We start from the raw sequence: 24,835 nt of genomic DNA, 5'->3' as shown, positions 1-24,835 counted from the left end.
TATCTGATCAACTTCATATGGAGATGAGTGTCATCACAACAAGACGGAGATAAAAACTACCTCAAAGATCAACTTTTCGTCACACGGTGAGACCGTGGCGTGGCGTCAAAGTTTGATTACACGCCATCAAAACACGAGGTTCTGTATCTCGGATATACATGGTCCAATCGAGTCCAAACTAGACATGTAAGACAAGAGTCCCGGCCTGATGACATCTACACAGAAATCATGACTTAAAATCACAGCGCCCCCTGGTGGAAACAGGAAATGTCTTGTTTTTTGCATGTCTTCCACTTGGATGTATTCCTCCTCATCCACTTACTGCAACCATATCAAACTGTGTCAAACGGGTCTCAAGACATTGATAATGAAGGCATAAGATTACTGTGACTTTTCGTCAAACGCCATAATAGTGGCGTGGCGTCAAAGTTCATCAACTCGCTGTGACACACGAAATTGCTGTAACTTCAGTGTTCGAGGTTCAACCTCCCTCAAACTACATTTGTGTATCAACAGACCCCCCCCCCCCTGAAAATATTCATATGGTTTTAAGGAATTATTAAGTTATTTTGCCAATGGGCGTGGCAAAAATAACTGACTAGCGCCCCCTAAAGGGCAGCCCCGACACCACGATTGGCCGACATGTACAAAAATCGATGGGGACATGTCTTTTCATAACAAACAAATAAGTCTCTTGGATAGATATGCTAGACCAAACAGGAAGCCCACCATTTAGGCTTTAGTGGATTTTTTATATATCAGTTTTTTTTCCATTTTTTTTTAATAATGTTTAACGTTCGATCATATCAACTTTAAATGACGTCATCTCAACAACATGGAGATTTTTTGTTTTTGACCTGAACAGATCAGTCTGTGCGTAGTGATACTGACAGCGCTGCACGTGATGGCGTGGAATGTAGTGCGTGATTAGTGGCCGTGGTTCGGAGCCGTTTCTCCCGGTCCCTTTGCGGACATACACCATTGCACTCTCCTGTTACCTCAGAGCAGAGTTCGCAGCACCCACCATTCAGAGATTTGCCCACACATTTATTAGCTTGTGAATCATGGGATTTTTGTAAACGTTGGCCCACAGCTCTGATCTGAAACTCCAAAACCGATGGTCTGAATAAAACTCTGGATCCTGGAGGCAGGGGCATTTGCTCCTGACCTATTGTTTGCTCTCCGGTGAAGTACAGTCCAATCCCATGTTCTATATATACTGGGTTATTAGTTATTCACAGACGTCAAGTGAAGCAAAACTATGTTTGTGCGTCAGAAGGAGATTTCAAACAATTGAACAAAATGTAGACACGAGACAAAGATGTTTTACGACAGGTTTTATTATACAAAATAATGTTTTACTCATAAAAACATGGCTATGGCTTAGTCTACATGACCAAGTTCTGAATTAATCTCTATAAAATTTGACCAGATTGTACAACATGAAATATTACAAAGATTCAAAGACAAACTGTTGATGCACTGTTAAAATGTATTTAAAAAACAATTCTTAATGAACGGCTTTAAATCTTTAAAAAACGGGTGTGAACCAGATTTTCATCTTCCACCACATTTTAAAATCTTGCAGCTTCCTGGTTCTCTGTCACGTAAAGAATATCGGCATTAACAAAAATACAATAACAATAAAACCGTAGCAGATCCGAGCGTAGTGACAAGTAACAAGAGAAAGAAACGTCACCTTGCTCATTCATCACTATGTGACAAACAAGCTGTTGGACAGTGGTTCCCCTGCTTTCTGCGACTATCTATTGGGTTTCCAGTGTTCTAAAAGCACATTTATATCCAGATCAGATTTCAGAAGTCATGGAGAGCGGTTTGCTATACAAGCAGTGCTTGAGGACAAGCATCGAAGATTGAAATCCTCCGTACAGAGCAGGCACAGTTTGTGCAGATAAGGAGCCTCATAGTGGCAACAACACCAGGAGTTTCAGTGGTTCTCGTGCTCCTTGTCCAGAGAGACTTTGTCAGTATCAAGCTATTAAAATAGCTGTTCTCCCCTACAAACGTCTGTTCACTCCTCGGTGATAAACAGCAGCAAGCGGTGAGGTATCACCAGAGCTCACACTTGTGTTTAGGGTTCATGGGAGCATTGGCTTTGCAGCCAAAGTGCTTTGAGAACTCGTGTGAATTGGAGACGGTGCCGATGACTCGGAATCTTGACGGACTGTGCGGATCGGTGATCACGCCCTCGTGTGAGCTCTCCGGTGTCCTGACGGAGCACCATACCTGCAACGTGACAACGAATAAACACATGAAAGATTATTTTTCTGTTGATTTCTATTGAGAATTATAGAGAGAGTTGAGAAACTGGCCTGATTTCGGACATTTGTATTTTGAAAATTTCCTGGAAGATAAACTTAATTTCACCCTCTTTTACAAAAATATGTTTTTCCCCTTTTTTCTTGACTGTGATGTTTGCGCCTCAATGTGCAGACTGATTTATGCGCAACGTTTTGACACTAGAACGCTGCTTTCACACTCGCTTGTCGACCTTAAATCCACAGTTTAATATGTGTGCACAGGAGCATGAGGATTTTGCAAACAACAGTTAGTTTAGAGTCATTCACAGTCCTGTGTGCGTCTTGCACAAGCATTCAGCACAAATACACAGAGAATGGACTTTATAATGAAGGAGGAGACATTTTCTGTCCAGCAGTTAAATTCCCCAAAAAGAAATATATCTGCATATTCATAGATTAATGTTTTTTTTGTCAGTGAGCGAAGCTGAGGGGGTGTAATTCAAATTCTTAATTTTTGTTGCACATCAGATATTATAGCAAAAATGTTGTCATGTCTAGAGGAGCATTAGAGATATTGTAAGTACAGTTGTAATATGAGCATGTCTAAGTAGAATAAAGTGAAAAGAGAATACTGTGATTGGTACAAACCTGTGCAAATCCTACAAAAAACAGCTGATGGTTGGTCATTCCCAGGGCGGGCAGCGTGGGCTCCTCTCCGTTCTTTTCGATCCAGTTCACATACGCCTTCCAAGAAACAAACGATCATGTTACACACATGCCATCAATCTTTTGCTCTGCACATGGAAAACTGCACAGTCACATAAACCAAAGAATACATAAATCACTTTAGGTCCTCTACAGATTTACATGCACCATTTAACGTGCAACGCTTTTACTTCCATATGATTTGCTCATCTGCTTTCTAGCCCATGACCTTTCAATACACGGAAAGAATGTGTGCATGTGAAGAAGTAACCAGAGGCTGACAAGGCCACTCATAACCACCTGTTGCATTTCCAGGCTTCACTGTAAACCAGACAACCTGCTTTTTCCAATACAGATTCATGGATGCGACACACAACAGCCAAGACAAATAAACCGGAGCGGGGGATTAATCTGAGATCGCCGCGATAGTTTCGTGACCTCGTAAAAATCAGACAAAGTTGCCTTAGGTGACAAAGAGGTAACGATATAAAATGTCCATACATATCAAAATGCTCTCGTGCACTAGCATTTAGTTGTTTTTTCACATCAGTGACAAAAAGCCATATTTTCCGTATGTAACACAGAAAACATTTGAGGTGAATTCTACTTCCTCGCCATCAGACCTTGTAGGCAGCTTTGAGTCCACCGTTGTCAGCGATGTTCTCTCCCAGGGTTTGTTTTCCATTCAGAGGCTCCTTGTTGATGGTGTAGTTTCCGTACTGCTCCACCATGCACTGAGTCTGCTTCTTGAACGCCTCCACGGAGGAGTTCTTCCACCAGGGACGCAGGTTTCCATCCTTGTCGTATTCCCTCCCTGTTTGAATGGAACAGTGACATGTAACTGTGTTCTCTGCCAAGCTTGTGTTTCAAGACTATTTAATATCATTACATTTATTTTAGAATAATATTTAAATGTACCAACCTTGGTCATCAAAAGCATGCGTGAGCTCATGTCCCATGACTACGCCTATTCCACCAAAGTTAAGAGCCCTGGATAACAAAAGAGACATCTGTGAGTATAGACTGCAAGTTTGTAAAAGCAGATGAGTGAGATATGATAACTGATACAGACTGAGACTCTGTCCAGTCAATATGAAGCTGCAGCAAGTTACTTTAACTGGAAGCACCCAGCACATCTGAATCTCACATCAGCTGCTTTCAGACATGCACCAAACATTATGAGATTTTCTGGAGGGTGAGAACGCAAATGAAGTTTTTCTGCCAGCCTCATAGTAAAATGTCCTGAAGATGTCTGAATGAGCCCATGTGAAAATACAGCAGGAAAATGTCCATAAAATCCAAAGCGAACGAGTGGGCGTGTCGATGATGCTTTTAACACGTGATGCATGCAAAACTGAGAATTAATATGTAGTGGAAAATTCAACTGACCAGTGTCTAAGGTATTGGAAATCCCCCTGACCAGGTGTCTCACTGCTGTGATACTGTCTACCTGACAGGATGGAACCCTTACTTGGTGGTGTCTCACTGCTATGACCTTGATCAACAGGGTGCATGCCCTTATTTGGTGATGTTTTTCTTCCAACTGCTACAGCGGACGGACAGGCACAGATGATGATCTCATGTCTTTCATGTCTTTTTTTCATATTATGTTCTATGTAACGCCTCTTTGTATAAGTTCTGGCTTTTGTGAACTTGCGGCCAGTTCCATTTTGAGCACCCGTGCTTGTTGTGTAACCTCTGCAGAGTTTACTATTATAAAGACTCAAAGGCAACTCCAGTCTGAGAATTTCATTATTTCAAATCTCAAGATGAATTTCCATCACAAACTCATCATGTCCTGCCTCCTGCATGTTCTCCACAGGCTCCAGTGTTCCAGACATTTTCCTGTTGTTGTGAACGTGTCTGATCCGGACATTTTACGAAGTTCATGTCTGAAAGCAGCTATTTATCTACATGGGCACAATCTCTTATGACAGTTTTCTGGTGGACTATTAAGTTTTGGTCTCTCCAGTTCTAAAAAAGTACAATGTATGAGACCTACTTGGGCCATGATGGGCTGTAGAACGGAGCCCGAAGAATTCCTGCAGGCAGAACCATCTCGTTCTTGGTCGGGTTGTAATATGCATTCACAGTCGGCGGGGTCATGCTCCACCTGCAGACACGGATAGAGCCACAACATGAGGCGGACAACAAGGTCACTACAAATTAAGAATATTGATTGTGCCAGGCTGACAACAGATCAGTTTGGAGGGCATGGAGGGGCGGGGCGGCCCTGATCTGCCCACTCCCTCCCCCGCAGCCTAATTAGAGACCAGGATCAGTTCAGCAGACAGAAGTTGGTTGCCTGGGAACATTTGTGGATGGAAGCGGCGCTCTGCTGAGTCAGTATAATGGGAATGTGTCTCCCAGGCCGAGCGTGCGACCTCCTTTCTGGCAGGACGAGCCACTCACTGGTTTCTGTTGGGGGTTTTCCTCAGCTGGTCGGCCGTCACTCTGGCTGAGAAGTTGTAGTACTGCATGACATTTTGGAAGTAGAGCTCTGACACCACCTCAAACTGAAAGAGAGCGGATAGAAATACTCAGCGTTATATTATGAGATCAAATAAAAGTGACGGACCAAACGGTTCCACGTTTACCTACATCATTGAACACTTTGTCCAGCTTCGTGGCGTTCATGATGAAGTCTGGATATCCCACCATGTTGTATATTGCGTCGGCCTGTGAAGGATAACATTTGAAAAGCTGTAAAATACACATTTTCACACCAGGTGGCAGTGCTGTATTGTACTTGTATTCCTCACTGGCTGTGTAAATTCTGCATGCAGGTCTTGGTTGAGTCTATTTTCTTTCTAAGAAGGTTTTCTCTTTCCTTGTCTCTATGATCTGTCACAGCCATTAACAATGTCAGGAATTGATATTGATCATTTAAATTGCACAACTCACGCATGGAATAATTTTAGAATAACCCACTGTGCTGCCTTTCAGCATTTTGATTAGTCTTCCATCAGGCCCATGTTTTCTTTGCTTAAAAACTAATACAAATAATAATGAAGATGAATGCTAAATAATAAAAAAAATGCCGTCCACACTGTTTTGGAGCTTTTGAGTGCCTGAAACATAAAAGTTTGGAAAAGCTGGTGGCCCTGTGGCCCCAGAAAACTGTTTGGTATAGTTGGGACAAAAACAGAAACGCTTTCTCTCTCATCCTGATTGGTTCTCATAAGTCATGACTCGGCTACCAGCGCAGTCTTCTGGGGTTTGTGTCTTGGTGCAGGTTCAATACGGCCAATAAAGTCTCATTGAAGCAGCTCTAACAAATGTCCAGTGCTTGAACACGTCTCTGCAAACTTCCATCAGAAACACCACCTACGCCTCTGGCTTGGCTGGTACAGTGGGTGGAGGTGTGGAGGTGGAGTCATCCTGGCCAGCAGGGAGGAGATCTCTGCATGAGATGAGCCAACAAACTTTCCCACAGTCGCTTTCCCAACCAGAGGCTGAGGGGTAAGAGGCCGGGGTGTGGTTGAGGGATCAGTCTGTGGGATGTGGGCTGAGAACAGGAGCGCAGGGGGAATTAGGAGGTCTCAGGAATTGTAGCTGCCTCCTGAGGCTCCTCCCTCTGCTCTCTGTGTCGTCCTGACCCACAGACTGGTAATCCTCCGTCACACTTGTTCCAGTTATTTAGAGGGGTCTATTAAAACAGTTCCATGCTGTCAGCTAGCTTTGGTCTGTAGCTTTCTTTCTAACGATTAGAAATATTCAGGTTTAGAGACGTCCCTTAACCAGTATTTTCTACAATTAAGTGTTTTTTCTTCAGCTCCTTCATCAAAAGTTGAAGTATTGTTAGGAGGTCATTTCTGGTGTTGCTGCTCTCAGAGTGCGTCCCTGTCTCTCCAACGCTCAGGTCTTAGGTGTGAATCACACAGAAGACACACTGCAGGATCTTTCACCCACCTTTTCTTTGGCTGCTTTTTTTGTTTCCGGGTCCATCCAGCCCACATCCTTCAGGCTGTCCTCAAACGCCCATTTAATGTCTGCGACCATGTCCTCAGCCTGAAGCACAGAGGACACAGAGGAAAGTCAGAAAAGCGCATCATCTCACACAGCAGGCGGCCGATGTGAGAGAGGGACTTACAATGGCTTTACTCTCTTCAGCAAAGGTGTCTTTGACGAACATGGCTCCGAGAGCGAAGCCCAGGGCGATGTCGGTGTCGCTGACGCACAGCTTCCAACGAGGAGTGCAGCTCTGCAACATCAGAATGAAAGACATGAATACATCCTCATGTAAAAAACACACATTAAAATGTGTTTTTTTTTCAGCGTGTCACACTTTGTTCAACCCCTGTTGTCTGCGCCAATTAGTCGCTTCCTAGATTTCCCACAAAGATCGTGACATCAAGTCCGATGAACTTGACAGGACTTGTTGCACTGAGCTGTGGACCTGGTATCCACGTCTGTCCTGAGCGGTCACATCACAGGTGCACAGCTCTGAGTTCGTCTGTTCATACCGGAAGTTAAAATGCCTCCTGAATGTGTCTCCTGTGACCACATGTGATCTGATCTCACTTCCTGCCCTATATGCAAATACGAACCTACGACATTTGTGTTTGACAAGAACAAACTATGTCCATTCTGTGAAACCACTCCTCTATTTCAGAGTATTTATTAGTTTGCATTTACTGGTCTTTTGTCCGATTTTGGCTTTTGTGATTTATACAATACATTGAACTGCCTCTGTTAAAGTATGATATTTTAATAGGCCTTAATCCAATGAAGACTGAGAAATCCCAGTGATCCTTTGTTCGGAGGATTCAAGTAACAAAGAAAACAGTTGCGATCTTGAGAAATTCATGACCTCTGTGAAGCAACAGTGAGCTGTTATCCCTCAGCCGCCTGAGAGACACAGTGTTCCTGCCGAAAGGAACAAGTGCTGTGTTTTTTTGGTAGACGAAAAAGCAACAACAGGACAAGCCACAGGCCAACTCCTGGTCAATTTACACTCAAAACTGAAGCGAGGCGACCGGGACGGCCACCAGGACAGAAGACAAGAGGAGACGAATGGCACAGGAGAGATTTCAGTGGGAAAAAGAGATAAAATCCTAATTTGTGAAGGGCTGTAATTTATTATCGAGCTCTTCTGTGACAGCCTTGAGCCTCAAAGACCAAACAAGACTAGCAAAGCACTTTGATTTGATTATAAATGTGAGGAAATTATGGTGTTATGTGATTTTTGTGATCAAATAAATCATTCTGGACATAAAGTTTTGTATGTTTTCATGAGCCTTTTCTTGTAATCTCAAATGTAGAAAGATAAACATACAGTTAACACGTACACAAACATGACTCCATCCTAAAACAACGATTTCACATCTTTGACGGAATCAAAACCTCACGTTCAACCCACTCTGTCACTTTCTGTGGGGATGTAAAAGTCCCTATATGGCAAAGTCATTATCAGGTGAAGGGAAGGACAAGGACAAATAGAGCTGCGTGTAAACGCAGTCAAAAAGGAACAAGGTCGCCGTGAGGAAACGAGGAGTATTCTGAGCAGGCAAAGTTGTAATTGTGCTCGGACACATTAGGCACAGATGGAAAAAGAGACAGTTTCGCACTCTCGCGTTGAACAGATACACAAAAGAGACGCACAGCAAGTTAGGGACTTGTTATTACAGCTTGAACCCAGTGGAAAACAAGGCAGAGGAAACAGGATCTTGCTCAGATAAGAGCTGTAGTCACTGGAGCCTCCACAGTCAAAGAAATAAATCAGTTTTTCTTGCTGCAGTCAACACATTTCTCCCTTCTCACAGGTTTTAGTGGACAAACAACCTTGTTTGCTAATTAAAGGGTAATTTCACCAAATGTACAAACTCCGCTACACAACCTGTAATGTGGTGGCGACCGGCAGCACACACGGTTTTGATTTACTGTGGATTTGAGACATCTGCCTCCAATACAGCCCAGCTGAACTGAGTTTTGTTAGTGGTGCTCACCGCACTGGAAAAAAATTCAACAGTAACATCTCTGTCCAAAAACACTCTGGTCTTACGAGGAGTCGTTCCAATTAGAGCTGTTCACAGAGAGGTCGGTGAGTTATCTAAAGAAAACAGGTCACCGTTCCTGGAAAGACGTTCCTACGTTTTCTTTTATATCTTGAATGCCAGAAAATGAAATTCCATTGCAAGCTATTTGTTGGAGTATTTGCCAAAATCACTAAACCCGAGTATGTAAGGTCTATATTATCCGCAGGGTTGGATACAATGAGAGGTAATTACTCACTAACACACTATTTATTGATGTTTTATAGTTTAACCTTAAACTTTATTATAAATAATAAAAAGAAAACACAACCAATTATATAAAACTAATAAAGACTTGTTTTAATCATTTAGGAAAATAAACAATCATTTAAACATGAAATATAAATCTTTTCTGCATTGTTAATTGTGTAAAAGACGGTTTTCTGCAAATATGCAGATCCCGATATGTCGGTGAAAATTTATACCGTCCAATATCACCATTATTTAATTAAAAAAATTACCTTTTTTTTTTTAAATCACAGTGCGAGGAAAGGATCTGTACAAATTCTTTTGAATTAATTAAATTACTTTTCAGTTTGTAATGTTTCCCTCCATTCTTTCATATAGTTGCTGTCACTGTGCTGAGTCTTTGGATTAATTAATATCAATACACCAATAAATTAGTTTTCTCTGACTGAATTGTAGCTCTGTGAATCACATTCTCTTTGAAACCTCTGGACCCAATTCAGAAAACCAGGTGGTTTTGCTCACACGAAGTTGAAAACCGACATAAAACGCTGGCCGATGATTTACAGTTCTTGTGAAATCTCGTCACAGTGGGAGGGAAAAAGTCTCCACTTCGCTTTTTGTGCCAGTTTTCATTTATCTGCTCGCACCTGAAATGAATCCTCTGCCGAGTATCACACAAAAGAACAAGAGTTCAGGAGAAAAGCTGTGCAAAACCCAGCTGTTGGGCTCTGGCCCACTTCCTCCGACAGTACTGGACCCACTTGTACCAGGGTTCAAAAGGACTTTTTAGAGTAATTCACCTCATTTTCTCTGCTGTGTAGCAACTCCAATAAACATTAACCGACGATCGTAAAACAACGACAAAGCAGCGACTGAGATACTCGCAATCAGTTCGCAAACGGAAACTAAAAATACATTATCAGGATGAGAATCTGCCTGCAGGTCAAACATGTACAGAGGATTACTTTTATCACCGCTTAATCCCATCCCTTTAATCCACGTGTGTCACGTTGGGTCACAGTGTTGGGGCCTGAATCTTCATCTTTTACCTTTTTGGTTCCGTACATGACCTCGAGGAAGCGCTGCTCAGCATCCTGGAACTTTTGGTCCAAAATGGAAACCATCTTCCTCACCACCTTCATGATCATGTAATTGTTGAGGAGGCTGCAAAGAAAATAGCACATAGATTTTTTTTCGTTAGTTACTTCAATACTGCCTGAATGCTTCTAGAAGGGTTTGTACTTGTACATACACAGTTTACAGTGTAAAGTGTAGCTCCTTCATTCCAGTTTAACTACGTCATTATAAATCAGAGTAAACACACATTTGGTAGCTTCGCTGTTTTTCGCACGTCAATGGAAAAACTCTGAGGCATGGCTGATCGTCTGACCTTTTATTTGTTTTCTCTATGAGCTTAGAGACTTTCTGGAGGTACTCCTTGGCGTAAACAACCACGGGCTCCGAGTCGTTGAGCGGCACTGGAGAAAACACTTCTCTGAGGTACGGCATCCAGTTCACTGCAGGAGCCAGGGTCTACAGACATACACAAAACACACACACAAAAAAACAAACACAGAGACATGTTGGAAAAGGTCTGAACACAAACATGTACAGTTTTGTTGTTTTGAACGCGTCTGACCCAGACAATCAACTGCTGCGTTCTTCATATGTTCCAATATCGATATATCAGCAAACTCCGATAAAATACCCAGAGTTCATGTCTGAAAACGGTTTAAGAGTCATGATTTGTAGAAAATCATTTTCTTAAAAACTGTGTGCCACGTCTGTTGATTCATTAAGAAACTCACCGACAGGTCCTTGGCCTCCATCTTGTGGTAGATGAGCTCTTCATCACGCCTCTCCTCCTGAGGGACCGTGATGTTGGCCAGAGATGTTTCAAAGTCCACAATCTCCGTCATCACTGCCTGAGACGTTTCCTTGGTGCCTCCCAGAAGAACCCCTAACTCCACTAAGAAGTTGAGGTATGCTGTCAGATACTGCAAAGGAAGCGAGGCGGAGATGGGGGAGGTTGGGAAGACGAGGGTTGTTTCAGTGGTTTATAAAATTAAATTAAGTCAGTAATCCTAAACTATGCAAATACAAGCGCAACTATGCAGAGTCTTTTTGTTTTCATTTTTCGCCTGAAGCTGAAATATTTCACTTTTAATATTTCCAGACTTTCTCTAAATGAGCAATGAGCCACTGGATATGATTTTCATTACAGAGAACATCTGGATTAGCTCTCGAACTCTGTCCAACTCAGTCTAACGTCAGTCTAACTTCTAGTGTAACACTGTAAACAATTTGTGCACAGTACCTTTTCATTTGCCGTTTTGTTGAGGTAGTAATCCCGTGAAGGAAGTCCCAGGCTGGACTGATCCACCTGGAGTCAAGAGAAACATCCAATGACTTTTAGCTCACACACAGCCTCTGGCTTCATCCCTGTGTTTCCAGGCTTGCAGGCTATAGGGTCTCAGCAAAGATAAAACATGCCCCCGGTTGACCCGCTCACCTGGATGATGTTACTGTTGGAGTTTTTCGAGTCGGTGCTGACAAACACAGTGAAGAAAGGTGACGTCCGGTAATTGCCTGACACCATTTGCAAAACTTCATCGAAGTTGTTCTTGTCCCAGGGTTCTGTCAGGGCCCAGCCCCCAATCTAAGACAGACGGGGATTAATCAGACACTCAAGTCACCCGCATGCAAGGAAATTCATGATTCAGAATAAAATGAAAAGGGATTGAAATGATGACTGCGACAGCTTTGGGAACTAAGCATACCTGGCTGATTAGCTCCTGTAGTGGTTTAGCTCCCAATTCCTCGATCTTGGCCTCATTCATGCAGGCCTGATAATATCGCTGGGCCTTTCCCTCAGCCTGACTCACACTTTTCATCGTCGTGTTTTCTGATTAAATAAAGATAGAAAATAAATTGGGTGTGAATGAAAAACAAGGCATTTCCCCAGGCAACTGTCCAAAGGCAGCTGAGGACACGGAGCAGAATTCAGACGAGGGCCTTTACCCAATAATTGCTTCATTACAAGCATGTTGTGCTCCCAGAGGTTGCTGAAAGGTCCCCAGCGGGACCTGCCCTCGGGGAGGGGGTTGTTCTTCATCCAGCCCCCACAGGCAAAGTTGTAGAAGTCATGGCAGGGGTCCACGGATCGATCCAGGGCTCCCATCACTGTACTGGCCACAGTAACGCACGGCTCTGTTAGGCACAAGCCAGGGTGAGCTGTACAGAAGTAGATTTAAAGAAAATTTACCACTAACCACCACCAAGCAACCCAATGAACAAGTCATTAACATCCATGTCAGTCAACACAGAGTGGTGTACCTGCAGAGAGAAATCACATTTATTGCAGGGACAATAAGAGACTTTTTCTTTATTCATGGAAAGTGATACACGGTGCTTTTCTGAAAAAGTCTCTAAAAGGATCTGACACATTTTGTTGGACTTTAACTTCATCAGTCAGTGAGTGAAGTTCATGGTTTTAAGGCCCCGCAGCTTTGCTCCAGCACCAAAACAACTGTGAATAATAATTTCATTTTGGACGTCCAAGTATTCATGCAGGTTTTCAGACCATCCACAAATTATTACTTCAGAGGCGTTAAAAGCCAAGATATACAACCTGCAGGGAATATTTCTCCATGTAGAAAATTGAAGGTTGCCGACTGATAAATAAATAGAGAACACACGAACAGATGAGGGTGAAGGAGCCCTGGAAGACTTCAGGTTAATCACTTTCATCTGACCTGGCTCGCAGATAAACGTCATTGCTCCTCTGCTTGTGTCTGCGCCTGCATGCGACTTCCAAAAACACATTTTCCGAGATATTTTGTAGATATTTTGTTTGCTCTCTAGAATCATTTTCAGGGGAGACGACCAGAGGCCTTCTGGCTGCTCTGTTATACTTTAAAGTCTAAACACAAAAGCTAAAGAACAAGAAGAGCTTTAGAAAAATGTCAGTGTTTAGAGAAGTGTAAGTGCTGCTCGTCACGGAGCAGAACAGCTCACGATTAATATTTGACTCACTGTAAAGACTTTCACCTCCTGCCCATATAAGGCGATGAGACAAAGACGGAGACACAGAAACAAGCAGCGATGAGATTAGTACCCGGAGGAGACCTCATCCTTGTTCCTTTTATTATTTCAAAGTGTGATCCTGACATGCGGCTCTGAATGGGAGGAAGTGGCATTGGGTTTCCCATGGTGAATCTGAGGAAGCCCAACCGTTGATGGTAAATCCACAAGTACTTTTTTCCATAATGAAGAAGCTCAGGGGAGCGATTTAGAGTTGTTTTTCACAGGCTTAGCTAAAGGTGTGGCTTTAAAAGAAATAATACAGTGCATATACTGTATTAATCGTCTCAGTCCTGTTTGTACTTAAAAGCCTCTCAGAGCTTCCAGATCTTTTTTAAACTTGTCTTTTGTCTTTCAGCTCGAACTACACTTGTTTTGATCAAATCAGCTTCATTACTTGTTGATATTTTTACCTGATTTATAACATATTAATTTATAAAACAATTACAAACCAGAACACACAGAAACTTGGTTATTTTCAGATGCTTGTGGAACATTTTAGCACTTTTATCACTACAAAACCAGTTTTGATGATGGAAACAGTTCTAAAAATTAAAAGGTCACCTTTGACATTGTAGGAAATATCCTTATTCCTTTTCTCGCAGGCAGTTTAGATGAGTCGATCAACATCTCTCTCATATTTGCAAGATAAATATGAAGCCACCACCAGATTATCTTGGCACAAAGAGTCTGGCTGTTCATAAAATCAACACCTCTAATGCTCACTGATTAATAAGGGACATCCTGTTTGTTTCATCTGCACAAACAAGAAAGTCTACAAAGAGCAGTTCACTGGCAATTAAATTGTCCAGCACACACCTCTTGTAAAACAGTGGGGAAAAGCCGAGGCTAACTTCTGCTAAGCTAAGCTAAGCCTCTCCTGGCTGCAGCTTCATATATGGGACTGGTATCAATTTTCTTATCCGACTCTGAGCAAGAAAAAAACAAAAGCTCATATTTCGGGAACTGCTGAACTCCTTTCTTTAAGCCCTCCTCCGTTTAGTGTGTGGGAGTTTTTTTTATTGTCAATTGTTCTTGTTTTTGGGAAGGTGGTCGACAACATATTCAATAAATAGAAAGAAATCCCAATAAATAGCACAAAAGCAGTTTGATCTGCAGCCCGACCGATACGGTATGGCCGTTGCCGATTGCGATATTCCGGCTGAACTGCTCAACTTTCCGGCTTAGAATTTTCACATGTTATCGGCCCAAGGAAGCAATTTGGAACCGTGATACATTCAATATTAATACAACTTAAATAATCAGGTAATTGTGTATTTGGTTGAGCTTGTAATTGGTCGAGCTGGAGTTCAATCTAGAGTCACCTGGTCAGCCCACTTCACAGTGTATTCCACAGCACCACAGAGTTTGAATAGAACCTCAGACTCACTCTGTTTGTAGAAGACCCCAGTTGTGATGAGAGATATGAAAAGGCCCAGGGTCACGACGCACACGAGACACAGCACCCGCTTCTCGCTCTTGGTCCGGTCCTGACAACACATGGGGCCGCGGCCATTCAGCAGATTCACCTGCACAAACAAATAGAGAATAAAAAAAACCTTGAAGCGCTTCATTTAAAAAGTCAAATATGACAATTTAAAATATATTAACAGGCATAAAATGACTTAGAAATCTACTTTAAGATACAAAAACATAGACACTTAATAATGTCACCATGCTGGACTAATGCAGTGTGGAAAATACTGTGTGGCGTTCAAACAGCTTCTTTCAGGATCTGATGACAGATTTGGTTTCAAAGCTCAGCGACCTTTTCAACCCTCCTACACCGAGAGGCATTTTCCTATTGTTCCCTCTCCTCTAGTTCACCACAAAGTCATAAAGAGAAGTTTCCCTCTGCCCCCGATTGAGAAATCGACACAATAATCCTGCTGAACCGTGTCTGATGATTTTGTGGTTGACCTATAAAGTGAGAAGGAAGTCGAGCGACAGAGTCAAATGAGGAGAACAAACCAAACCACCAGTCGACTCCAGAGAAAAAGGTTTTAAAGAAACATTCCCCAGAAGAAGAATTTAGAAGTTGGAGGAACTTCCTGTCTTTGTGGTAAATGAATGGACTTTTTTGTTGTTGATGGAATGATTGGTGCAGCTGACCTCACAACAGCAAACGCTGCTCCTCCATGTTTTCTGGTGAAGGTTTCTCTTTCGGCGAAAGCCGCCAAGGTAATTTATTTCCTAAAGGAATTAGTCCAGCGTGCCGCTCACAAATCCGTCACAGGGCACCACTTAGCACTTAAAGTGTAAATAAAGGCCAGATCGAACCTCACATATATCTTGTGGGGGTCTATTAATCCTTGAGGAGTGTATGTATAAAGGATCAGATTTACTGCTATGAGCCACAGTGGCTTCTTAATCTCTTGAGCTTGGTGTGTTCGGTTGGTTTGGAGCTAAACGTTTTGAATTTAGTGAATCCTCACTGGCCAAGTTTTCACCCCTGTCTATTTGTTTATTTGTTTTTCAGCAGGATTTTCACCAAACTTTGAAGGATGCAACTTAGGCCAAGAAAGAACCCACTACATTTTGCTGTGGATGCAGGAATCTTTTAGGGGATTTGGTAAAATGTCAAAGATGGGAAGCAGATTTTCTTTCAGCTGCTACACGTTTTCAAATAGAGCTAGAAACCTGCAACTACCATTAACCAATGCATGGTTGAGATATGATGAAGGCAGAATCGTGGCAGTGTCTCGAATTCAAGCACTTTCTCTGAGCTCTGATCCAATAAATCATCGGAGGAATGAATCTGACTTCAATTAAACATCTCCTTCATTCAACCTCCTAAAACTTTAAGGCCCCTTGTTGTCTATAAAAGACCTTTCAATCCTTTAAAAGAGATTTTAAAGAGAACACTGCTTAGTCATGTCATCTTTAAACCCAGAAGTAAGAAACAGAAAATCCAGGAGTGACTCAATACTTATGATACAATATGCTTTGTGTTCACAGGCCTGTGTGAACATTGCGCTGTTTGACATAAGGGATTCAGTTCCAAAATCCTCATGATCCATTTTAGCAAATAATCTACAATCTCAGGATTAAAATTTAATTAAATCCTCATTAATCGTAACCGACACACGGGTTTAAGATTAACAGGATTTAATCAGTGTCTGTCTGCGTAAAGGCAGCTCGGTGTGACTGATCTATCTCGTTATGATGACGTGGACATTTAATTGGTTGTCAGGCCAGTCCTTTAAAAGAGATCTCAAACTCAGGGAGGTTTTCTGAATGTAAAATGATCATTTACATCTCGTATCCCATAATGTACATTGTGTCAACACAGAATATACAGCATCCTCACATCAGTGCAACCTGAAGCATCTGCTTAGCACATGAACTTGTGTTTGAAATTCAGGCCTCCAAAGAAATATGTCGTCGTCTTCCAGACAGGAGACAGAGGGACGAGTGAGCATCGCATCAGAAGCATCAGACAACAGACGAAACCCCATTAAAAGATGATCATCTGCAGTAAAACCATCTTTCAAAAGTAGATTTTTACATTGGCACACGTATGGTGTGAAAGCGTCTACAATTCTTTCCTAAGTAATGTGGAATTACAAGTTCTGTGCATTCTTAGCACAAGGTGTTTTGTGCATGTTTACCTGCAGGGGAGATGAAGGATAGATGTCGTCGGCTGTGGAGTCCACCAGGTCTTCCTCGTCCAACGTGGCTCTTTTGTACGATGACATCTGAAAAGTCAAATGGAGAAAAGACTCTCTCAGTGCGTCCATCCTTCAACCCCTCTCCTCTCCTCACTCTCCCCCACCTGGTGTGTGTGTTTGTTTGAGAGAGAGCGAGAGTGTGTTTGGAGTTTGACGGCTACTCGTCGACAGTCTCTGAGGCTTCAGGGCAGGGCTTCCCTCCAATATCCATGGGGAGGAATCTGGTTTGTCTGGTTGGAGCTCTTCCCCTCATACACTTTGCAGTTTGCTTACACAGACCGCGTCGCTCCTCTCCTTTCAAAGGTATGTTTCTCCCTGCTCGCCTCAACACCATCTCTGAAATCCCTCATGGCTAATGGCAGATAGCCCTGGGGGGGGGGGGGGGTTAAATGTCACAGCACGGACAACAACCTCATCCTGAACGTCCTCCTCTGAAAAACGCTGTGTGGCTCCTCTCTCTGCCCGTTTCGTGGTTCTTACAGGCAAACTTTTTTCAGGACTTCCTCCTCAGCCCGGTCTGTGCAAAGACGGCACGGGAGAAGACGGAACTAGTGAAAAACAGGAAGTAGCACTGACTACAGCGACTTGCATGACTGAGACCGAGAGTGTGGGAGTGATTGTGTTTTTGTGTGCGTGTGTGTGCTAGTGTGTACATTCCCCATTGTGGTTTCGGTTATATTATGGGAGGGAACCTAACAGTTGTAGTTGACACCCAGTGTCGTTTCTATAGGTCATAACTAGGGCCGTGGGAGGAGCGTGGAGAAATACACCTCCTCCCACTAAAATGCTTGGAGTGGCTGCCCCTGGTAACGGTTACCTGATAGGCATGACAGTCACTTCTTGTCCTGTTTAACCCCTCACCCACAGGGCCGTCTCGCACGTCACCCAGGCCCTGCGTTTACTCCTCATTAAAGGCAGGAGGAGTCCGTCAGTTCAACTCTCCTGATTTAAAAGAAAGTGTGCGCCACAGGAATTTACAACTTAACAGCTAAAATATAGTAAACAAGCTCAGCTAAATTGATATGTACCTTATTTATAATAAATGCAATAATAAACTTTATTCATGTAGCCCTTTGACAAAAGGGTAAAGTGCTTCACTGAAAGAAAAACAACAGATAATCAAAACAAGAGGAAGATAATCAGCTAATAAAACAGACGGGACTGAAATTAAGTTACATATATATCAAACGTTCATAAATGTTTTATGATAAAAATGTTTTAAGAAGATTTAAAATGCAGTTAAGGATGTTGCCTGTCTGATCTCAGTAGGTTAACCCCTCCACAGTTTCCGGGCCCAGTCACGCTTTGTCACCAACTGTGATCTGTTAATAACCAGCAGAGCTCCGTTCACAGGTTTAAGTGAATGTGAATTAACCCACAGCAGGTTAACAAGTCTGTGATGTAGTTTTAAAGACTGGTTTTAAAAGCGATGAGTAGAATTTCTAAATGTATAATTGATTGAGAATATGTAGGGCAGACCACAGGCATACTGCATTCCTGATTTTGTTCATGACTGCACGATTGAAAGCAAATGTCAAAAATTGGCATTATCCGCTTCAAAAATAACAAGTTTTCTCATTTTAGTTTCTCAAATGTGAGACTATGCTGCTTTTATTCACCATTTATAGTTTATATAGTTTAACAACACACAATCCCATTTGTTCTCTTAATGGTCTGTATTTATATAACACTTCTCTAGTCTTTATGACCACTCAGAGTGATTTACAGTGCATCTATGTGCAGCACTTTCTCTATCACACATCACTGCCACAGCCGTCAGGGGCAATTCAGGGCTCAGGCTCTTGCCTAAGGACACTCTGACACACTGGCTGGGGGAGGCCGCCAACCTTTTGGTTAGCAGACATCCCACTCTGTATTCTGAGCCACTGCCGCCAACATACCACAGCTCATAGCCTTAACAAATTATAGCTAAATTGAGAATATAATTGGTAGATTCATCGATAAGGAAAACTAGAATGGACATACTGTACCTCTACCAAGGCCCAGCAGTCTCCTTATGAAACCATGTTTTAATTCACCAGATCCAGATGTTTACTTGGATCTGAACCAAATTGCATTCACTCCCCTAAACAGGTGTGATTTTTTTCCATCAAAATCAATGAATTACTCTCTGAGAGATCAGTAAAAATGCTGAAATCACAACTTGAAGTAAGTGGAAAAAAATCCTGGATGCGCAACAACATTTATTAGGTTGTTCCCTGACCCACACCACATCTTTCCAATCAGTTCCATGGTGATAAATGCAGTCGTTTTTGTGTAATCCTGTCAACTAACAGACGAACACAGATAAAAACCGAACCTCCTTGGCGTAGCAACAATCCTTTTAGACACACACACAGCATTTTATTGTCTGAACACTGAACACTAAACAGACTGCTCCACCTTAAACCAAAGGTCCAGCAGCTTTAAATCTGATTCTCACACTACGCTGCCAGCGCTGAGAGGAGGGCAATAATTAACGTCAGCTGCCTGTCAGCCAGACAGAAATATATCTCACCCCAGGGTGGTTGCTCAACACACTGCATAACAAGAGAGGCAGTGGTTCTGCATCTGATGCAGAGGTAAGTCCAAGGGGAAACAATCCAGATTCTATTTAGTACGAGTTTTACATCTACATCACATGTGTAGCCAGATTCTAAAAGAGCACACGAGGACTGTCTTTGTTTTATCAGCACAATCTCAGGCTCTGTTCTTCTTCTTCTCCTCCGGCCTCCATCTTATCATCCATCCCAACACAAGACAAACCAGGGACTGAACACAGATGTTGACTTAATGGAGACGGATGAGAGTTTCTCATAAACACAACCGCGAGCCCAGTCCAGTCGCATGATCCGCACTTTATTTTGTTTCCCACTTGTTTCACATAAACATCCCTCGGAGGAGAAAAATCACGTTCCCCAACACAAACATTCCAGAGAACTCTGGGCAAAGCGGGAGACTGACTCCTGTTAAATCTTGTTTTCTATCAGGACAAGATGCCACAAATCAGGGCCCAGGAGGGAACCCGACACCACAACAACGAATAAACATTACCCAAGCATCCGAACCCTGTCTGTGCTGGTGTGTTTTTATCAGCTTATGGACGAGTGAAGTGATGAAAGATGCAGAGAGAGACAGAGACGGAGCGGGAGGGGGAGACGTGAGAGGACACCGATTGTTTTTAGGCCACGTTCAGGAACACAAATGGTTTTAAACGATCTGCAGCCGAAAGCAAAAGGCCTGATATTGATGTTTGACTTGTTCTCGACACACACACACACACACACACACACACACACACACACACACACACACACACACACACACACACACACACACACACACACACACACACACACACACACACACACACACACACACACACACACACACACTGCTGTTCCATTTAGCAAAACATAATGTATTCAAACTGAATTAACATCAAAAAGGTGTCAAACTTCAATTAATTATTTTCTTCAACATGACCCTCATCAATTGTTGAATAAATAAAACTGCGAAATGAGATGAAACCACAAGTCTCGACCCATTTTAAAGCCAGAGAGTACAAATGGGTTTGAGTTGAGTTTTAAAAGCTGGTGAGGTCCTGATGTTTAACTGTTCCACAGTTAGGAGGCAACTGCAAAGGCCCGATTTACTTTATTCTTCAATCTGGACCTTGGAACCCAGAGATCAGACCTCAAATGATCACGTGAGTGCAAAGTTAAACAATCATAGAGGTACTGAGGCACTGAACCGTTCAATGAAATCCTTAAATGAACCGGGAGCCGTTGTATGGAAGCCAGAACAGATGAAATGAGGTCTCGCTTGCTTGTGCCCGTTAACAAAAACAGAGCTGCAGTGTTTTTGCACCAGTTGCAGCTGAGACAACAAAGACCGGCTGACACAACCGAATAGAGACTGTTGCAGTCACAAAGCAGAGCAACAGATATCAGTATCTAACAGCACAGAACATGTTGTTGTCCTCGTCACACACACACACACACACACTCACTTTTTCCCAACACTTCCTTGGTATTGGGGAGCAGATGTGATTGCACAGGCCAACGCTGCCTTCCCTTTCCTGTTGGCGATATTCAATGACTAATATCAGCCGTTTCTTGGGAAATTACGCCCCATGAACTTTAATGTATGATGAAATGAGTCACGATCTCCGCAAGTGATTCGTAATCTGCGTAATTCTAAAACACACATCTACGCCACAGCCCACTGCAATAGAAGCGACGTGAATGATTTATCAAGTAACATCTGCAAAAACTGAGACTGATACTGAGGAGTTCCTGTTGATGCCCTTTTAGTTGCTGGAAGTCGCTGGTGGTGACACCTGGGAGCCATTTGAAAATACAGCACGATGCAGTTCTCACACTTAAGAGCCTGTGGTCAAGGTCGGTGCTGGAACCTCCTATTGTGTCTTACAGGGCGTGAGGGTGTCTTCGCACAGAAGAGCCCCTGGTATGAGGGGGTCAGTATGCCGCGGTTCCTGGAAGCGACGTGTGGCCTGCGACCTTTGAGTGAGGCCGTGAACCACAAACGTGCGTCACCGATCCTTCAAACCAGACGATTATTTGTAGCGCGGGGGGGGGGGGCATTCCTCCAGGAATAACTGGAGTATGTTTGTGTTTGGGATTGGCTGCAGCGTGTATACGTGTAGTGTACAGTTCATTTCTGAGGACAAGAATCTATAGAAGAGGCCGAGGAGGAGGAGGAGGAGGAGGAGGAGGAGGAAGGAGACTCCTCCTGCAGATGATTTATGGGGTGTGTTTGACGCAAGCTGGCAGTAAACACATTTTGCCTCCAAAGAAAGGCGGCTCATTACACCACTGTGGTAATCCAGGCAGATGCCGATTCTACAGATGTGGCTTCAGACCACAGAAGATCAGTAATTAAAGGCTGCACGCGTGAAACAATCTGAGCCTCACATTCAGCGCGACAAGTTACTTGACCTCTGTGACTGAAGGCATGTCTCCGCTCAAATACGTTTTTGATGTATGTTGTGCTCATAACCTCACAGACGCCGCCCACAGACGACAATGACCTAAGACAACTTCATCTGCAGGTGTAAAACTACACACGCGTTTCTTTTTTCGTGAATCCCAGAGGAAGAGTGAGGCTGGGAAAACATTCCAGAAATACCACCGTGTCATACGTAAACATAACCACATTGAGACGCCTCCAACGACAACAAGACAGGAAGGGTTCAAAGAGCTTTTGCACGAGTCAGCGCTTTGGTCGGCTGAAGGTAAAGTGCACGTGCAGCGACCGCACAGCGCCGCAACTTCAACCACGTATGAGGTTGTTTACCAAACAGACATGCTGCCCACCCACGCGAGGTCAGGGCCGCGTACTGTTTGTGCTTTTCGTCTGCGCGTTCACGCATCGACCGAAGCAAAACAAACATTCAGACGATCGCTCAACACATTCATAAATACATACAATCACTGCAGCTCTTTATCTTTTGGGTCCAGTCACCCCCCTGGTGTTTCTGCCTGGAGGCCACAGATAAAGACCGAGTTGTCCCAGGCTTCAGCTCCTGACCTCTGACGTCAAGCCACCACTGGAATTTTCTTTCTTTTCGCAGCTCAGGGATGTTTCCTTTGGGGAAAACACCCTGATAATAACGGCAAGTATTAAGAAACCACGAAAAAACAAAGCTACTTTCCCAGGAAATCAGCTTTGAGTGGGATTGTTAGATTAAGCTGAGGGAGTTTAACCAGAATCATAACAAGTTTGGTGTATTTTTAGTGGTGAGTGCTTTATTTTAAATGAAATAAAGAGCTTGCGTTTCCCCTCACATGGTTATTAATATGCAGGCTGCAGCTCTGGAATTCTTCGGATTCTTGGATCTACAGAACATGGGCACGTTTCAGGTGCTCCGACGTTTATGAGCAATAAACAAATCTCCCCCAACCAGGTCTTCTATCTCTCAGTCTAATCTATAATATAGTTGATTAAATCTGATGTTGTTTTATCTCCTAAATGTAATTTGAAGAGCTCCTCCTTGGACTTTCTTCCAGCATGAGGTGAGCATTAATATGAGCGGCACACGGAAGCTTGTTTACAATGAGTGGTTTCAGACTCAGGTACAGACAGATAACAGGAGATTACCTGTTCCCTCTGTTGTTATGGCGTCCTGCCGCGCACTCGCCATCACACCGAGGTAATGAATAACTGCAGAGTAAACCAATCTCCCTCGAAGGGCAACAAACCCAGAGCCGTGTAATGTTATTGAACCAATCAATAAATAAAAAAGACTGAAGCAAGCTGTTTAACAGGATTCTGCCAACCTGTTTTGAATTAGTGGCACTGGGATTTTTTAAAGCTTTAATTGTAGCATGAACAACAATTTAATTGCTTTGGAACAACACATAAAGGAGAACTGGTCTTCGAATAAAAAAGGAAATGCAACGGCACACAGGAAGCCGACATGCAAGCAACGTAATCCAGATCCTGGGAAAAATCCTTTTACCAATATCAAGAATCAGCTCACATACATTTCCATTTAAGTTGCTTTAGTTTCTGTTCCCTGTGTAACTTCAGCTTCTAAGAACTATATAAATAAAGTTAGCTGGCATGTCCCCCCCCCCATTACCTTACACGATTAATAAAATGAACCCTCGTTTGTGTATGATTTTTTGCTGGGTACGCGTTGCCAAGCATTGACAGTTAAATTCAGAGAAACAGCTCAAACAAAAACCTGTCACATTTGCCACTTGGAGACATTTTCTAATTCATGCAACTGCCCACTCTATCTCCCCTCCGCTACCCAATAAGAAAATTAATCAATTTTTAATGCTTCTGCAGCCATTAAATACTAAACACAGACATGCACCAGTTTTATGATGCACAGGCCACTGGAAATGATTCTGGTCATTTCATGTGGACTATAAAAGTCAGTGGAAGCGGTCTGAGCATCTGTGAGGAAAAATGCAGATGTGTGTATATCTATATCTGCCTGAGGAGGGGGGGAATATTGCATATAGATATTTTATAAAGGAGAATTTAATGTCCCAATAGAGAAGAGGTGAAAACACACACTTCACGCGACTGTTTAACACTGTGTGTAACCTGGACTGTTACAGAATAACACACGTTTAGGATTTAAGGAAGCAACACGTTGAATTCACTGTAAACAACACGCCACGAGTGATGAGTCCCCGCGTGGATCTGCGCTAATTTCATGTTGGGTTTCTTTATCGCCATTAGTCGCCCATGTGTGTGTGTGTGTGTGTGTGGGGGGGGGGGGTTCTCAGTGAGAGGAGCCCGGGGGTCTTACCCTGCTGCTGCTGCAGGAGGCTCCGGTGCCGCCGCTGCCGTGACTCCGGTGATCTTCTGACCGGGAACAGTGCGTGAGCCGCGGTGAAAGCGAACCAAAGAGGCTGCGGCTGCTCCGTCAAGATGGTTCACTGAAAACACGCCCTCCGCCCACAACCCGGAAGTCATGTCCGCGCGAAACGTCTCTTTAACCCGAAACCCTGTCTCCCTGTGTGGGTGAGACAGCGTGTGTCACAGCGGGGGACATCTTTTTGTTTAATTAATGGTTAAATAAAGCTAATAAACAACCTACTTGACTGTAAATGTTTGTTTTCAGCACATTGTGGGAGCATTGGTCCATTTAATATGAGTTGGAGCACATTTGTTGGTCCTTTTAAATTAAAGGGTCACTGTGTAGACTTTAGTGACATCTAGTGACATCTAGTGGTGAAGTGTCATGTTGCAGCTGAATACCCCTCATCTCACCCTCCCCTTCCAAACATGAACCTGTGGTATCTTCAGTTTAGTTTGTCCAGTTTGGGCTACTGTACAAAACATGGCGGCCTCCGTAGAGAGATCCCACTCCTGATATATATATATATATATATATATATATATATAA

General features: G+C 43.1%; 1 protein-coding gene and 1 long non-coding RNA gene across 5 annotated transcripts; one reads left to right on the top strand and one right to left on the bottom strand.

Moving 5' to 3' along the window:
* Positions 1-1,322: 1,322 nt before the first annotated feature.
* Positions 1,323-24,413, bottom strand: ece1 (endothelin converting enzyme 1). 4 transcript variants are annotated; one of them, XM_034586280.1, is made up of 19 exons: positions 24,236-24,413; positions 16,885-16,971; positions 14,664-14,802; positions 12,212-12,424; positions 11,971-12,095; positions 11,703-11,849; positions 11,508-11,573; positions 10,999-11,187; positions 10,581-10,723; positions 10,240-10,354; positions 7,060-7,170; positions 6,879-6,977; positions 5,568-5,645; positions 5,379-5,482; positions 4,969-5,079; positions 3,889-3,956; positions 3,590-3,780; positions 2,910-3,005; positions 1,329-2,247 (listed from the first exon to the last, which is right to left on the bottom strand). In XM_034586280.1, the coding sequence occupies exons 2-19, from the start codon at positions 16,969-16,971 to the stop codon at positions 2,071-2,073; spliced, it is 2,259 nt and encodes a 752-aa protein (XP_034442171.1). In that variant the 5' UTR covers positions 24,236-24,413; the 3' UTR covers positions 1,329-2,070. The 4 variants fall into 4 exon arrangements, with proteins under 4 accessions (XP_034442170.1, XP_034442169.1, XP_034442171.1 ...); XM_034586282.1 differs by having other exon boundaries at positions 12,212-12,400; positions 24,236-24,300; XM_034586279.1 differs by lacking the exon at positions 24,236-24,413 and having other exon boundaries at positions 1,323-2,247; positions 12,212-12,400; positions 16,885-17,513.
* LOC117761929 lies at positions 2,419-2,880 on the top strand. The gene is made up of 2 exons (XR_004613901.1): positions 2,419-2,735; positions 2,820-2,880. It is a non-coding gene; the product is annotated as an uncharacterized LOC117761929 (long non-coding RNA).
* Positions 24,414-24,835: the final 422 nt, after the last annotated feature.

The sequence above is a fragment of the Hippoglossus hippoglossus genome, chromosome 5 (assembly GCF_009819705.1).
Source record: "Hippoglossus hippoglossus isolate fHipHip1 chromosome 5, fHipHip1.pri, whole genome shotgun sequence".
NCBI classification, from domain to species: Eukaryota; Metazoa; Chordata; class Actinopteri; order Pleuronectiformes; family Pleuronectidae; genus Hippoglossus; species Hippoglossus hippoglossus.
This window is presented reverse-complemented; position numbering and strand designations above follow the sequence as displayed.